The sequence below is a fragment of the Jaculus jaculus genome, chromosome 17 (assembly GCF_020740685.1).
Source record: "Jaculus jaculus isolate mJacJac1 chromosome 17, mJacJac1.mat.Y.cur, whole genome shotgun sequence".
Lineage (NCBI taxonomy): Eukaryota > Metazoa > Chordata > Mammalia > Rodentia > Dipodidae > Jaculus > Jaculus jaculus.
The window spans coordinates 20,331,661-20,348,135 of record NC_059118.1 but is presented as its reverse complement, the minus strand read 5'-3'; the positions used below and the strand labels follow the sequence as shown (position 1 = coordinate 20,348,135).

The window sequence follows — 16,475 nt, the reverse complement described above, 5'->3', positions numbered from 1 at the left end:
GTGATCAAGGGCTGTGAGGCCTTTCGTCAGCTTTCTCTCACTGCATCATCATCCTCCTGCCCACCAACTCCAGAAACAAGAGCACAGGGCATGAAGGGTCAGGCAGAACCCATCGATGGGAATTGCAGCTCCTGCCACTTGGGCAGCCAGGTGGCCTCCTCACCCCAAGCCTGACCACCCTTTCTTTTGCAGACAGTGTCCATCCTGGAGCAGCGGCTGACACTGACGGAGGACAGGCTGAAGCAGTGCCTAGAGAACCAGCAGCTAATCATGCAGAGAACGACACCATGACCAGGGGAGCAAGAATCAGGAGCTCAGTCAATTTGGGGGGGGGGGGCAGCAGGCCAGGGATTTGTATGAGGGACCTGGGTAAATAAAGGGATTCAGTCCTATGGGAAGCACATGTATACCCAGCCCTGGATCGGGCCCTCCTACCCTGCATCTTGCTGTTCGCACCTGCAGGCCCCCAGTGGGCAAGGCCCACAGAAAAGAGGCTGAGGCCCAGCCAGCAGCATCATATTTTGACAAAAAGTTGCCTTTTGAAAAATATTAGCTGCCTTGGAGTCCTGAGGTTGTGGCTATCCCCCCGAGGAGCCTCACCAGGTTTATTGCACTACCCTTGCCTTGTGCCCTTCCCCACTCCCGCCACGGCTTCAAAATAGGCCGCCCACTGCTTGTGTGAGCCAAGACTTTCCTCCCCATTGGACAGAAGCCCCAGTGGGCCCGCCTGAGTCAGGTTTGTCCAGGAATAAGCTTGGTGTGGCGTGGGTGGTGGCTTTGCAGTGGCCTTGATTTCTGTTCCACATATGTTCTCTGGGGCCTGACGGCTTCTTCCTTTCTGCATGCATGAAAGCAGAGGAATCTGAAAATTAAAACCGACTTGATGGATCTTGTTGTAGGAATGGCTTGTTCTGGGCGAGACCTCACCAGTCCTTGTATCCCAGGGCCCTTCAAGGGAGAATGACAGCGGTCCCCTGAGAGGGCCTCTGCCCTTAGAGGATTGCCTCTGAGGCCCAGGGCACCCTTGCTTGCAGCTGGTCAAGGGGGCTGGGGAACAAGGGCAGCCAAGTCACCTCCCTCCAGCCTGCCCCCACTGGCTTCTGCGGGGTCCCAGAGGCCTCCGGCGCCCTCGTTTCCATTCCTTCATGAGGATTGCCAGAGGCCCCTTCCTCCACATGTGGACTGGGGAAGCCAGAGCGAGTGTTTTCCACATGTCGGCGTGTCATCTGTGCCTTCAGTCTTCAGCCTCTTGGATCGCCGCCAGCCAGGGAGGTCTTTATCCCCTGCACACCCGCCCTGCCCAGGGGGGAATGGGGACAGCGTTAGATCTTCCTGGGAGCTGTCAGTACCACGTGCTTAATGGGGTCCCAGCCTCTGCAGCTTCTAAGAGAGGCAGAGCCCGGATGTTTAAAAGCTTGGACTGGTGAAGGAGCCAGCCTAGGCTGAATTGTAAAGGGCAGCAGCCATGGGAAACTAGCTGCCTTCTCTAGCCAGCAGTGGACCAACAGAACTGAATTCTGGGGTGGGGCTCAGGTTCTGCCTGTCACCCATTCTCACCCCTCTGAAGCTCCGGTTCTCACTGTGTGAAGCATTGACCTCTTTCCTCCAGGTGGCTGTGTGTTGCCCCTCGCCTGGTCCAAAACAAAGGCTCAAAGGAACCCATCATCAGTCCGGTCTCACTGAACAACAGGGCCCATTATCCAAGCCAGCAGGCCTCCAGGATGCCCTCATGGCCTCCAGGGACCTGCGGTGTGTGGAGGAGCCCACTGGCCTTAACTGGCGGGAAGGGTTCTCAACAACTGCCTTAAGGAGAGCCTGGGTCACCATGGGGCTGCTTGTTCACAGGGACACAGCTTGTGAGACCAGCCTGGTCATCCCCCACACTGGTTCTGCCACTGACCTACTCCAGGCTGCCTAGTATGGTTTCTAGACCTAATCTCGGAGCTACCCAGCCAGCATTGAGAGTGTGACGCACACAGTTGGTGACCCACGGCTGGGGACAGGAGGAACGGAGTCTCCAAGAGCGGCGGCTGTTGCTCATAGGCCAGACCAGTGGTGCCATCTGTCTCCAGTTTCCTTCAGGATCAAGTTTGGAATCTGGTGTTGGTTTCGGTTTTTTTATTTGTTTGTTTGTTTGGTTTTGGTTTTGGTTATTCAAGTTTGAGTCTCACTCTAGCCCAGGCTGACCTGGAATTCACTGTGGAGTCTCAGGGTGGCCTCGAACTCACTGCCACCCTCCTACCTCTGCCTCCCAAGTGCTGTGATTAAAGGCGTGCACCACCACGCTTGGGTTGTTGTGGGTTTTTTAAAATATTTTTTATTTGTTAATTTACAAGCAAAGAAAGAGAAAATGGGCACGCCAGGGCCTTCAGCTGCTGCAAACAAACTCCAGATACATGGGCCACTTTGCGCATCTGGCTTTGCATGGGTCCTGGAGAATTGAACCTGGGTTGTTAGGCTTTGCAGGCAAGTACCTTAACAGCTGAGCCATCTCTCCATCCCCCTGGATTGATTGGTAGATTGATTTTTGACACAAGATCTCAACAGTGGACCAGGCTGGCCTGGAACCCTTGCACAACTCTCCCACCTTAGCCTCCCATGTGATGAAATTACAGGTGTGAGCCACCACACTTGGCACCCAAAGTTTGGAATCTGAAATCTGCCATTCTCTTCAGGGGAAAAGTAGATTTTAGGGAGGTGGTCTTGGGGTGTGGTATGGTTCGTACCTGTCTTGTTTACTACCAGCAGAGACTGCCAGTTGCCAGGTGTAAAGTGGAGGGGTCCCCTTCATGCACCATCCCTGAAGAATGATACCAATATATCCTGGGACCATCTGGTGGATGTGGGCTGAGTGTGCCTGAGCTTGGATAGGCCCATGTGTATGGTTCTTTGGGCCGTCCGGGAGGGCTCTGCTACAGTGGCCTACATGGAGCTGCTGAGGCACTCCTGTAGCTCACACTGCCCAGTTCCCTTGGTGGGATCACCAACCAGACCCGGACAGTTCTCCATATATGTGCATTCTGCCACGGAGCTACCACCCCAAGCTACGCACACTGCTCTTGGAGTGGGGGCGAGTCTTTGCCTACAGAGACCTGCCTCTTCCACACCCAGACCAGAGCTGTGGGGAGTTAAGGCTTATCTGGGGACGTGTTCTCCCTAAAAGAACTGTGTGGTGCAACCCAAAACCTCACGCTCCAAGTGAGAAACTGAAGGTGGAGGGGGTCCAGGACACTGACCACTCTAGGTACTGTCTGTCACAGCCACACCTCTTGTCTCCCATCCCTGCGAAGGCACTGCAGGCCCCCAGGGCTGGACAGCTGTGGGGTGATGACAGGCAGGACAAAGGGGAGAGCGTGTGGGTAGGGATGGACAGGGGGCCCTGGACTATGCAGGTGGGAGCGTGGGAGAGCATTCCAGAGCAGGTCAGCCTGTGCACCAAAGGTGTGAAGTGGCCACATGTCTGGGGGGACTCTAGACACCACCTGTTGGGGTGCACTGGAAATATGGTGACTCAAGGACTAAGAGAAGGCTTGACAGCTTCTTCCTGGGGTCTGCCTGGCTTGTTGGTCTAGACCTACCTGGCCTGTCACCATTGCTTCTCTAGTAGGAAGTGCAGGATCATCTTTGGAACACTCGGGTGGGGCCTGAGTTGGAGTGGCTTGACAAGGTCAGAGGCTGAGTGACAGGGCCTTTCTTGTTGTATTGCCTCAATGACGTTCCTGCCAACCCTATCCAGTAGCTCTCCTGAGCCCCCACTCCTGCTTCCAAGTGAAAGAAAGAAGGAAAGGAAAAAAAGAAAAAGGCAGCCCTACTACAAATGCACATACCTCAGCTCAGCTGGCATGTTAGATTTGGGTAACTGAGCTCCCAGAAAGCCAAATTGCAGATCTCTTTCCTTGTCTCTCCCTGTCCCTCTCTCTTCTTCCTCTAAGAAGTATCTGATTTGGGGGACTGGAGAGATGGCTTAGTGGTTAAGGCACATGCCTGCAAAGCCAAAGGACCTTAGTTCCATTCCCCAGGTCCCACCAAAACCAGATGCACAAGATGGCTGAAAGCCTTAGCACGCCCATTCATTCATAGTCTCATTCTCTCTCTTCTCTCAAATAAAAAAAATTTCTTTAAAAAGCATTCCAAAACTTCCTGTACATCCTGCTGAAGAAGGTAGGCCTGGATCACCAAGCCAGGCAGACCCCAGGAAGAAGCTGTCAAGTCTTCCCTTTGTCCTTGACTCACCCTATCTCTGATACACCTGACAGGTGGTGTCCAGGACCCTCACAGGGGCCTATGGTCGCTTCTCAGGAGCACAGGCTGGCCTGCCCTGGAATGCTCTCCTACCTGCACAGTCTGGTCCCTCTGTCCTGTGGCATGCTTGCCACAGCTCATGAGTCCTTAGAAATCCCTAGTGGGGGGGGGGGCTGGAGAGATGGCTTAGCAGTTAAGGCACTTGCCTGCAAAGCCAAAGGACCCAGGTTTGATTCCCTAGTACCCACGTAAAGCCAGATGCACAAGGTGGCACATGCGTCTGGAGTTCATTTGCAGTGGCTAGAGGCCCTGGCACACCTATTCTCTCTCTTTCTAATGAATAAATGAACAAATTTTAAAAAAGAAAGAAATCCCTGGTGGCAGTTGTCCAGGGCAGAGCAGTGAAGTTGACAGGGTGGTGGTGTGGTTTGTGCCTGGCCTATTAATCGCCAACAGAGGCTACACCAACAAGGCACCAGATGTACACTGGAGAAGGTGGTCTCCCTTCACATACCCAGTGCCCTGGTCTTTCGGTTCTGTGGCCTTGAAGGAGTCCCTGTGCATTGTGGAGCCTCTTTGTAAGTCAGCTCCTGTCTCACTGGGCTCAGAATGTGGCCAACGAGGACCTTTCCCCAGAACTTGCCTCCGCTTGGAGTTCACAGTCCCGGGGTCTCTGGCGGATATTCTAGGTGACCTGCTGTCTCCTTAGCCTTATATATAACCCCCGCCGTGGGCATCCCCAGTGCTGAGGAGGAAGTTAGGAGAGTGAGGTGGTAAATATTCCAAAACCGCCTCTTCTTCCCTCACTAAGGCCACCACAAGGGCCAGTCCAGGCTTGAGGGTGAGTGTTTATGCCCAGAATCCCGGAAACCCGGGCTGCTGAGCAAGCGAGAACACGGTGAGTCACCATGGCTCTCTTGTCCCGGTTCCCTTTCATTAACCTTGTCTTCCTAAATGATTGGCCCCTGATGGCTCCAGCCTTAATTGGTGTGTGGCCATTCAAGGGGGGCCAGAAGCTACCCAGGGGTTTTCTCTTTGTCAAGCACCCCCAACTCCCATGTGCCTCACCCTACCCTGGACAGCTAAGGAACAGTGTTCAAGCAGCAGTGACAGCCCTGGTCCCCAGGGGGCGTCATTTCAAATACTGTGAGCATTACTGACCTGGCATTGGACTGGGCCCGTTGATTCTTTTTACTTTTTCAAGGTAGGGTCTCGCTCTAGCCCAGGCTGACCTGGAATTCACTCTGTAGTCTCAGGGTGGCCTCGAACTCACAGCGATCCTCCTACCTCTGCCTCCCGAGTGCTGGGATTAGAGGCATGCGCCACCACGCCACCCAGCTAGTGCCCGTTGACTCTTGACTCTTCCAAGGTTCCCCGTTTGGGCTGCCATAGCACCATAGGCTCCCTCTGGGTCATACTGGGGACGTATCCCTCTAAAAGCTTCACCCTACATCCTGACCCATTAAGGCCCAGGATGTGGGGGTGCTCAGGACAGGGCTAGAACCAGCCCAGAGTACAGGCAGCAAAGCCACTAGGAAGTGTGCCCAAGCCGGGCCCCTCCTGCCAGGAGCCTCCTGTGGAAATTCTCTCCTGAGGACCTATTTATAGAGCGTGGCCAGGAGTGTTTCCACTTAGATGAAGCCACGGAGGGAGAATCTAGCCGCCTGGAATCATCTGTGGAGGAAGCCCTGCCCCAGCCCCCCCCACTCCTATCCTGGAGCAAGCAGGAAGTGATGGTTCCCTACCGCTTCCTGTTCTCCATCTCCACTTCTCTCTCAGGCACAAGCATGTGTTCCTGGAAGGGAAGACTGGTGTGTTATGGAGCCCCCTGCCCCCCCCCCCGCCCCCCATGGGCAGAGACCGAGCCTGTAGGTCGCTCAGCCACACGCACCAACACCAGTCCCTGCCCACCTCCACCCTTCCCAGCTGGGCATCTGGCCACTGTAGTCAGTCCAGCTTTCAGAGACGTCGGTATCCCAGAGCCCCAGGCTGTCATTTATCCAGCCTGTGTTTGCTTGGGTTCGGGCCTAGCCCAGGGTTATCTGGAGTCTCTGCAGATACGCTGCTCACGGGACCGCCTCTCCCAGCCCCTCTGCCTTCCCCTGCCTGGGCTCAAGTCTGGGGACCTTGCTTTGACTAGGTAGTTCTCTCTAGAACCATCCAGCTCCCACAGAAGATGCTGAGGTGCTCAGCCCACCTCCACAGTGAACCCTCACACTGACTCTAGCCAAAGGCACACCCTTGTTCTCACGGCTGGCACAGGTCCACCCCAACCCCTGTTCAAAGCCTCCAGTGACAGCAGCTGCTCAGTCTGTTCCTCAGAAGTCTGAGACTTGGAGCAGGAGCAGTGTAATTAGCTCCCCCCCACCACCAACAGTGGCACCCATGTACTTGCTGACTGGAAAAGACGGTACTTTCTGTCACTGCTGTGGGCTTCACGGCTGGAGCAGGCTCACCTCTGCTCCCAAGGCTGCCCCTGGATCATGGGTTGGGGTGTGCCTGGGAATAGAGCCACTTGTGAGGCCCACAAGGATGCCCGCAACCCTTTGAGACATCCAGAGCTTCCTGTTGGGGACAAATGGGGATTAAAGGCATGTACCACCATGCCTGCTAAGCAAGAACTTCTGAGTTATCTCTCCATCCCTCATGCACCTTTTCTTTCTTTTTATATTTTTATTTGCAAAGGCAGAGAGAGAGAGTGGGCACACCAGGGCCTCGAGCCACTGTGAACAAACTCCAGATGCATGCGCCACTTTGTGCAATTAGCTTTATGTGGGTACTGAGGAATCAAACTTGGATCATTAGGCTTCACAGGCAAGCACCTTAACTGCTGAGCTATCTCACCAGCCCCCTTGGGTCCTTTTCTAATGGGACTTTCAGCCACCTGGCCAAGCCTGGTGTTATGGCCCAGTGCTTCATGCCAGGGCACTTCATGCTGCCCACTAGCTGAGAAGACCAAGGTTGGGGTTGGCCAGGCGGTCAGTGTCTCATAGCACTAGGCAGGGCGTGGGGAGGAAGGACTTGAGAAAACAGTTCTGTCTCTGGCTACTCAAGTGAGAGGATTCCTCCCCATCTGGTTCTAGCCTGTCCCCCATTGGTCTAGGCCCTGGCCAAGAAGAGCCAGGATTGGGACTTTTTCTGCCTGAAAAAGAGGTGTGGCCTCCAAGGGACCTCTCATACTGACTTCAACAGGCCACTGGCCTGAGGTCTTCTTCAGAGGTCTGGGAGCCCACCTGGTAACATGAGGTGGGACAGAGCTTCAGAGGACCACGCCGCCTCCTGCCTCCCCAGACTTCCTCCTCCTGCCTCCCAGGCCTCTTCCTCCACAGCCACATGTTTCTAATCCCCTCCCGGGCCCCTTCCCCCTCGCCAGCCCCTTCCCATTTCCTCTCTGAGGCATCCACTCCATGTGGAACTCATTAGGAGACCCTCAGGGCTCGTAACCCAACTCTGGCCCGAGCTTTCGGAGGGGGCCCTGTCCACAGCCCCCCCCCCCCCCGTGCCAAGACGTGGCAGCCTCCCCCCACCCCCACCCCGACTGGCCCCGTCTGGCCCCGCACAGCTCTGGGCTGAGACCACAAGGAGCTGATCACAGCCAAGAGCCAGCTGTGCTGGTGGAGAAGCGTGGCCAGGCCCTCCCAGCTCTCACCCTCTCCATTCAAGCATCTCCCGGCCTCCTGGGCAGCCAGGCCAGGAGCGCTCTGATCTCCCTGGGATGGCCAAGCCTTCTGGTGAGAAGCAAAGTCGGGGGGGGGGGTCCCTAGAGCAGACCAGAAGGAAGGTGTAGGGTTCTGATCCACCAACTTGACGACCTTTGGCTTCCCATCTGACAAATGGGAAGTGTACAAGGGACAGAAGTTCCAAAAAGAATAACCACTGAGGAAGGTAAGGCCACACACTCTCCCCTGAAAGCCTCGTTCCATGGAGGTTTTGCAAAAGTCTGGTGCTGTGGGTCTGTGAGTTTGGGAAATGCCAGGATGGATGGGTTAAGCCAGCAACTTCCCTGCAAGACTTGTCAGAACCTTGAACACATTCCTGTACAGTGAAGCTGTTTCCAGATGTGTGACCATGTGAGTCTTTTCATGGAGGTGCACCCGGCGGGCCTAGAGTGCTATGGAACACTCTGGAAAATGCTGTAGGAAAAGCGCTAAGGAACCCCCTGATAGGGGAGGCTCCCCGAGGGTCTGAGCCGGAATTGTCTGCTGGTTCTGAGGAAAAGTGGGAATTGAATGGAGGTGACAGCTAGGAACAGGAGCAGAAGCCCAGCCAGGTCAAAGCTAAAGACTTAGATGGCTCAGCAGTTAAGCCATTTTACCTGCAAAGCCTAAAGACCCAGGTTCAATTTCCCAGTGCCCATGTAAAGCCAGATGCACAAAGTGGCTGGAGGCACTGGTGTACCCATGCTTTCTGTCTCTCTTCTCCCTCTCTCTCTCTCTCTCTCTCTCTCTCTCTCTCTCTCTGCTTGCAAAATAAAAAAAAATTAAAATTAAAAATTAAAAAAATAAAAAGACTGGAAATCACTTGAGCCAGGCTGGAGCCTTGGTGTGGTGTCTTCCTTTTTGAAGAGCAGGCAGATGGGTGTGCCAGCATGGTACGGAGGCCTAGGCCGGCAGGCGGGGCATTCCCTGTGCGCACGGGCCTGCACAGGCAGGCCTGGAGTGTTGTGCTGGAAGTGCCCGCGCCACCGCCCGGAGGGACATCAGCCTGGGATGGGACGGCCGTCACTCAGGCTTCAGAGGCGCTCCTTTGTCTCCACTTCCTGCTCTATTGAGACCAGCCTGTGCCCACACAGGCAGTACTGCCCTCAGGGCCCCCCAGCCCTCCTCTGCAAGAGACCTTCCCACTGGGGTCCTTGCCCCTTGTCTGGGCACCAGAGAGCCAGTGGGGATGGGGGGGAGGGCCTGGGGCCCTTACAGACTTTCCTGCCCACAGCAGCCTTGTAGAGAATCTCACACACCATTCTACAGAGAAAGAAAAGAGCTTGGGGAGAAGGAGCATCGGTGCGCTGGGGTTGCAACCAACGGTTCTAGGCTACCTAACTTCTTTTTCTTCTTCTTATTATCTTGGATTTTCGAAGTAGGGTCTCAATCTAGCCCAGGCTGACCTGGAATTCACTCTGTGTTCTCAAAGTGGACTTGAACTCACAATACTCCTGCTTCTGCTTCCTGAGTGCTGGAAGTAAAGGTGTGTGTCACCACGCCTAGCTTTAAAAAAAAAAAAAATTATTTATTTGAGAGAGAGAGAGGGGGAGGGAGGAAGAGGCAGAGAGAAAGAGAATGGGCTTGGTAGGGCCTCCAGCCACTGCAAACAAACTCCAGACGCCTGCAGCCCCTTGTGACTCTGGAATCTGGCTTACGTGGGTCCTGGGGAATTGAACCGGGATACTTAGGCTTCGCAAACAAACACCTTAACCAACCACTAAGCCATTTCCCCAGCCTCACACCTGACCTGGTTCTTTTAAATTTATTTTTACTTTATTTATTTGAGAGGGGGAGAGGCAAAGAGGCAGATAGAGAATCGGTGGGCTAGAGCCTCCAGCCGCACAAACTCTACCAGACACATGCGCCACCTTGTGCATCTGGCTTATCTAGGTTCTGGGGAATCCAACCTTGGTTCTTTGGCTTTGTAGGCAGGCATCTGCTAAGCCATCTGTCCAGCCCAAGACTTCCTAATTTCCAATCCCCACCATCTCACCTCTTCCCTATCCCAGCACAAACTACATGTTCACATCTTGGTTGCCAGAGAGCCACAGCCCAGGGTTTGGTGGGCGATGAACATTGCCCTTATCTGGCACAGGTGAACCAGGCCAGGGGCTTCCAGCGCCTTCAGCCACAGAGGCCCTTCTCTGATGACAGAGAACCTGCTATGCTTTCCCCTGGTTGCTAGCTAAGCAGGTGCAGAAATGGAGGCCCAGGGTCGGAACCATTTGAGTGGACAGCAGACAGCAGCAGCCCTGGGCCTTCCTGTGGCCCGCTGGGACCCCAGATCTGGCAGAACCCAGGGCCCAAGAAATCCAGCCACTTCTCAGGCCCAGTTCTTGGGCTAGATGCCACTTCAGGGTCTCCGTGGAGTGCCCCAGCTATAGTCAACCATCTCAGCAAGCAGAAGATTGCCCTACCTGGAGAAGAATGCCAGACCAAGAAGTCAGGATGGCCTCTGTCAGAGTTGGCCCCTTGTCCTCCCTGTTCCCAACCTCAGAAAAGCCCCAGGAGTCAAATCACTGAAACACGCTTCGTGGAGTGGGGGGGGGGGGCTCCCAAGCTTTGAGGCACGGTGCCCATGGGGCAGTAGGGCTGGGTGGGTGGGGCCAGAGGGGCATCCCCTGCTCTGTCTCCTGGTTCTGTTGACCTGGAAATAGGCTGCTGGTAGGCAGCTAGCTGGGCAACCCAGCCTGTGTGGGACCCACTAGGTGTGAATCCTGGGATAGGGCTGGGCGGTGAGGCCTCGAGCCAGCAACCCTGGGCTTAGGCTACCCAGCTGGCTCCCAGGCCTTTTCCTAGCGTCATCGTGGTCACTGTCATTGTCACTATCAATGCCTCATAGGAGGGATTCCTGAAAAACAGGGCCGCGTGGGCCGGCAGGGAGGGGAGCAGACAGGCCCAGGCGGCAGGCTGATGCTAATGAGGTAATTAGGCCTAGCAGCTACAGAGAGACCTGCCCACCCAGGGCCTCTGGCACATCCGCCCAACCCAGGCCAGGTACCCTGGGAATTCCTGGCCGGCTCCATCCTCCCCGCCTCAAAGGTGGGACCGACTTCATTGTCAAGAGCCTTTTTACTCCTGTCTCTACAGGTCAAAAACCCACAGGCAAATCTGGAAAAACAAAACAGCACCTCAACTCCATCACCACTGTGAACGTTGTCCTCAGCCCTGCCCAACTCACAGGGACCCCAAGGTCCTTCCTGGCACAGGTGGCCTGAGAAGGACAAGAAGTTTGGTGTCAGAAGCCAACAGTGACATGATAAGCAACGGGAGGCAATTAACGACTCTGCTTCCCAAAGCTACACTTCCTTCCCTAGAGTCCAAGGTGGGCTTAATGGGGTGATGCCCCCCCAGTGTGGAGTGTCATGGGAGAGGGGCATGCTGGGTATGTGTGAAAGGGAACTTTGGGGCAAGGGATCCCCTTTTCCCTCTCTGCCCTGCCTGCCTTGTAAGGCCCAAGGAAATCCAGCGAACTGATGAGTGACTTCTCCTGGCTCTCAAGGAATGACCTCAGTGTCAGCGGATGGGGCACCGGAATGACTCAGAGCCCCTCACCCCTCCTTCCAGGCTTGAACGGTGCTGGTATGTGGGCTTGGAACCCTAAGGATCCCCTCTCCAGGTCCACTAAAAGGCAAGTTGTGGCTTAGCCTGCCAGGGAGGGATATGCTACACCTGGCAGGGGAAGGAAGGCCTCTGCCAGGTGGGGAGATCAGGGGTTCATGGCAGGGAGCCTTCTGGCTCCAGGGGATTCCCACTGAGTGCCTGGGCAGGTTAGATAGGACATGCTAAGACCCACATGGGGAATGGAAGTGAAAGGTTTCTGGAGTCATACCATGTCCATATGGCAGAGGCAATCCAAAAATGCTTTAAGTGCTGGGGAGATGGCTTAGTGGTTAAGGCATTTGCCTGCAAAGCCAAAGGACCCTGGTTCGATTCCCCAGCACTCACGTAAGACAGATGCACAAGGTGGCGCATGTGTCTGGAGTTCGTTTGTAGTGGCTGGAGGCCTTGGCATGCCCATTCTCTCTGACTCTCTCAAATGAATAAAACTTGCTTAAAGACCCAGGTTCAATTCTCCAGTACCCACATAAACCAGATGCTAATGAGGTAATTAGACAGGTGGCGTTTGTCTGGAGTTCATTTGCAGTGTCTGGAGGCCCTGGAGTGCCAATTCTCTCTCCATCTGTCTCTCTCACTTTATGAATAAATAAGTAAATAAAATAATTTAAAAACTTTTAAAAAATGCCTTAAGTCATAGGAGTATATGCTTATGGTTGACAATACAGAAGTTTCTTGAAGTGTGCTGGGGATCTAATCCTGACTCAGCCACTTCATAAGTACCCACTGTGGCCATCAAGGAGACAAATGAGTCTGGAGAAGGATAAAGTAGCCAAAAGAACTAGCTCGGAGAGGAAAGTTCTAGCAGAGGGATTAAGACCACCCCCCATCTGACCCAGTGAGGAGCTGGAAGGCAAAGGCCCTGCAAAGAAAGCCAAACGGAACTTGCGGGAGTCTGGGCCAGGAAATGACGCAAAGTGGAGAGCAGCTCAGACTCCAGGACCCGAGGAAAGGCCAAAGGGGGTCAGGGCCGTACCGGCCTGTGGCTGGGACTATGCCAGGGGTAGCTGGAGGCTGGGGAGAAGAGAAGGGGCCAGAGCAGACTTGCATTCTCAGAGAGCTCCTGGGGCTGCTGTGTGGGGGCTGTGGGGTTGAAGGAAAGTAGGGAGAGGTTTGAAGGTTCTGGCAAAGGGTTAGTGACAGAGGGCAGATAGATCTGGAACATTACTATGTCTTCCAGACACTTAGCAACCCCTCTATGGAGGTGAGTAGCTGTCTGGACCCCTTATTTATCCCCTGCCCTGACAGTGCCACCCCTCCATGGAAAGAAGCCTGACAACTAAGGACACCTGGCTAGGGAGAAGGAACCTGCATTTTCAGTTCAGGACCCAGCCCGCTGCCATAGCTTGACTTGTGACCATGAGCCTCAGTTTCCTCATCTGTCAGAGGCTGGCAGCCCTCCCAGGGCTGACACAAAGTCCAGATGCAAGGCCCGAAGGGAACATGATTAGGCACAGTCAGGTGTGCACCTGGCCAGTAAGCCCACGGGGGCCCCGTGTGGGAACTCATACTGGGAGCCTCAGGCAGGCCTCCTCCCTCCCCTCTAGACCGCCCTTCCCACTTGCCGATGTTTATGTGTTTCCTTCCCATCACCTGGGCCACAGTGACTCAGTCCAGGCCCCGTGGGTAAGTGAGTAACTGTCTGGGCCCAGTGCCAAGCCTATGGGCAAGATACTTCCCCTTCCTGGGCCTCAGTTTTCCCATCTGTACAACAGTCAAATGAGCCCTGCTCTGCTTACCCAGTTGGGGAATCTGGGAGGAACGGAAGTCTAAGGAGTGGAAAACCAGAGGTGGCCATGGAGTGAGGGCAAGACAGGCTCTACCTGCTCAGGCCAACCAGCCCAGCAGTCCCCAAGCCTCTCAGGGAAGCAGAGGAAAACATGAGAGGGCTGGCAATGGTGGGACTTTAGTGATGAAAGTGAGCCTGACCACTGCACGTACAGAGATGACACCTCAGGAGAAAGGGTCGGCCATACTGTGGATGCTAGCCAGACATGGTGGCACACGCCTTTAGTCCTAGCACTTGGGAGGCAGAGGTAGGAGGATCGCTCTGAGTTCGAGGCCAGCCTGGGCCTACAGAGTGAATTCCAGGTCAGCCTGGGCTAGAATGAGTCCCTACCTCAGGAAAAAAAAAAAAAAAAAAGTACAGGGGCTGGAGAGATGGCTCAGCAGTTAAGGCCCTTCCTGAAAGCCTAATGACCTAGGTTCAATTCCCCAGGACCCACGTAAACCCAGATGCACAAAGTGGTGCATGCATCTGGAGCTCATTTGCACTGGCTAGAGGCCCTAGCACACCCATTCTCTCTACCTTTCTCTCTCAAATAAATAAATAAATACAAATATGAAAAAGAAGATTACTGGACCCTGTGGGGAAGGGCTTGAAGCTAGAACAGATGCTGAAGAAACCAGGTGGGAAAGACTTCCTGAGGCCAGAGTCCCTCAGAGGCTCAAGTCTATAATCCCAGCACTCTGGAGGGAGACTGAGACAGGAAGCTGGAGAGTTCTCAGCTAGCCTCGACTGCAAAGTGAGACCTGGCCTTAAAAAAAAAAAAAAAAAAAAAAAAAGGCTAGAGGGCTGGGGAGATTGCTCAGTGGTTAAAGTGCTTGCTTGAAAAGCCTAAAGACCTGGGTTTGATTCCACAGTATCCATGTAAAGCCAGATGCACAAAGTGGCACAAGCATCTGGAGTTTGTTTGCAGTGGCTGGAGGTCTTGGTGTACCCTTTCTCTCTCTCTTTTATATCTCTTTCTCTTCTTCCAAATAAATTAAAAAAAAATTTTTTTAAATGGCTAGAGGGCTAGAGAGATGGCTTAGCAGTTAAGGTGCTTGCCTGTGAAGCCTAAGAACCTAGGTTCAATTCTTCATGTCCCACATAAGCCAGATGCACATAGTGGCGCATGCGTCTGGAGTTTTTTTTTTTTTTGCAGTGGCTAGAGGCCCTGGCACACACCCATTCTTACTCTCTTTCTCTCTCTCTAATAAATAAATAAAAACAAATATGTTATTAAAAAAAAAAGGCTAGCCAGGCTTGGTGGCACACGCCTTTAATCCCAGCACTCTGGACGCAGAGGTAGGAGAATCACTGTGAGTTCAAGGCCACCCTAAGATTACATAGTAAATTCCAGGTCAGCCTGAGCTAGAGTGAGACTCGATCTTGAAAAACCAAAAAAAAAAAAAAAAAAAAAAGCCTAGAGAGGGCTGGAGAGATAGCTTAGCAGTTAAGGTACTTGCCTACAAAGCCTAAAGACTCAGGTTTGATTTGCCACATAAAACCAGATGCACAAAGTGGCACATACATCTGGAGTTCATTTGCTAGAAGCCCTGGTGCTCCCATTCCTCCCTGGCAAAATAGTAAATATTTTGCTTATTTATTTTTAATTAATTTATTTGATAGAGAGAGAAAAAATGGGCATGCCAGGGCCTCCAGCCACTGCAAACGAACTCCAGACATGTGTGCCCCCTTGTCCATCTGGCTAACGTGGGTCCTGGGGAATCAAACCTTTGGCTTTGCAGGCAAATGCCTTAACTGCTAAGCCATCCCTCCAGCCCAAATAAATATATTATTTTTATTTTTTATTTTTAAATTTTTTGTTTATTTATATATTTGGGAATGACAGAGAGAGAGAGAAAGAGGCAGAGAGAGAATGGGCACACTAGGGCCTCCAGCCATTGCAAACGAACTCCAAATGTGTGCGCCCCCTTGTGCATCTGGCTCACATGGGTCCTGGGGAATCAAGCCTCAAACCGGGGTCCTTAGGCTTCACAGGCAAATGCTTAACTGCTAAGCCATCTCTCCGGCCCAAATATATTATTTTTTAAAGGCTAGAGATACAAGCCGGGTGTGGTGGCGCATGCTTTTAATCCCAGCACTTGGGAGGCTGAGGTAAGAGGATCGCCGTGAGATGGAGGCCACTCTGAGAATAGAGTGAATTCCAGGTCAGTCTGAGCTACAGCAAGACCCTATCTTGAAAAAAAAAAAGAAAAAAGGCTAGAGATATAGTTCAGTAGTAGAATGCTTTCCTATTAAGACCCTAGGTTCAATCCCCATCAGGGTGCAGATCCAAAACGGCATGAAGGGCTGAGCCGGTAAAGCGTGGACTGTGTAAGTATAAGAACATGAGTGTGGAACCCTAGTACCCACCTAAAAGCAGGACATGGCTGACCTCAGCTACAATCCCTGTACCCAGGGGGTGGAGACCCGAAGATCCCAGGGGCCAACCAACTGGTGAGTTCCAGGTTCAATTAAACACTCACCCACCATGGCTCAGGGAATTTTGTGGAAGAGGGGGTGGAAGGATTGTAAGAGCCACAGGTTGAGACATCATGCCCAGAGGCATTTCCTCCCCACCCCCAAAATAACTGACTACTGTTCCCACAATGCATAACCCACAACCCCATAGGGAATACCTCCAACCCCACTGAGAAGGTGCCCAGTGGGATAGGGGCAGGCATGAGGGAAAAGAGGTCACCAATACATGATGCATCCATATAAAATATGTTGTTGGGCTGGAGAGATGGCTTAGTGGTTAAGGCATTTGCCTGAGAAGCCTAAGGGCCCAGGTTCAATTCCCCAGGACTCACATAAACCAGATGCACAAGATGGCACATGCGTCTGGAGTTCATTTGCAGTGGCTAGAGGCCCTGGCATGCCCATTCTCTCTTTCTATCTGCCTCTCTCTCTCTCTCTCTAAAATAAATAAAGATTTTTAAAAACGTGTTCTTAATAACAATAATCCAAAAAATGCTGGGCATGGTGGCACACACCTTTAATCCCAGCACTCAGAAAGCAGAAGTACAAAAATTGCTGTGAGTTCGAGGCCACTTTGAGACTATATAGTGAATCCCAGGTCAGCCTGGGATAGTGTGAGACCCTACCTTGGTGTGTGTGTGGGGGGGGGTGTGAAACAGGTGAAA

At 53.2% G+C, this 16,475-nt stretch overlaps 1 protein-coding gene across 3 annotated transcripts in view; it reads left to right on the top strand.

Moving 5' to 3' along the window:
* Poc1a (POC1 centriolar protein A) overlaps nt 1-888 on the top strand; it is a 92,388-nt gene extending 91,500 nt beyond the window's left edge. For all 3 annotated transcript variants that reach the window (XM_004664312.2, XM_004664311.3, XM_045136982.1), the window contains one exon: nt 193-888. In XM_004664312.2, coding sequence (XP_004664369.2) covers nt 193-291 — 99 coding nt within the window. In that variant the 3' untranslated portion in view covers nt 292-888. The remainder of the gene's footprint in view (nt 1-192) is intronic.
* Nucleotides 889-16,475: the final 15,587 nt, after the last annotated feature.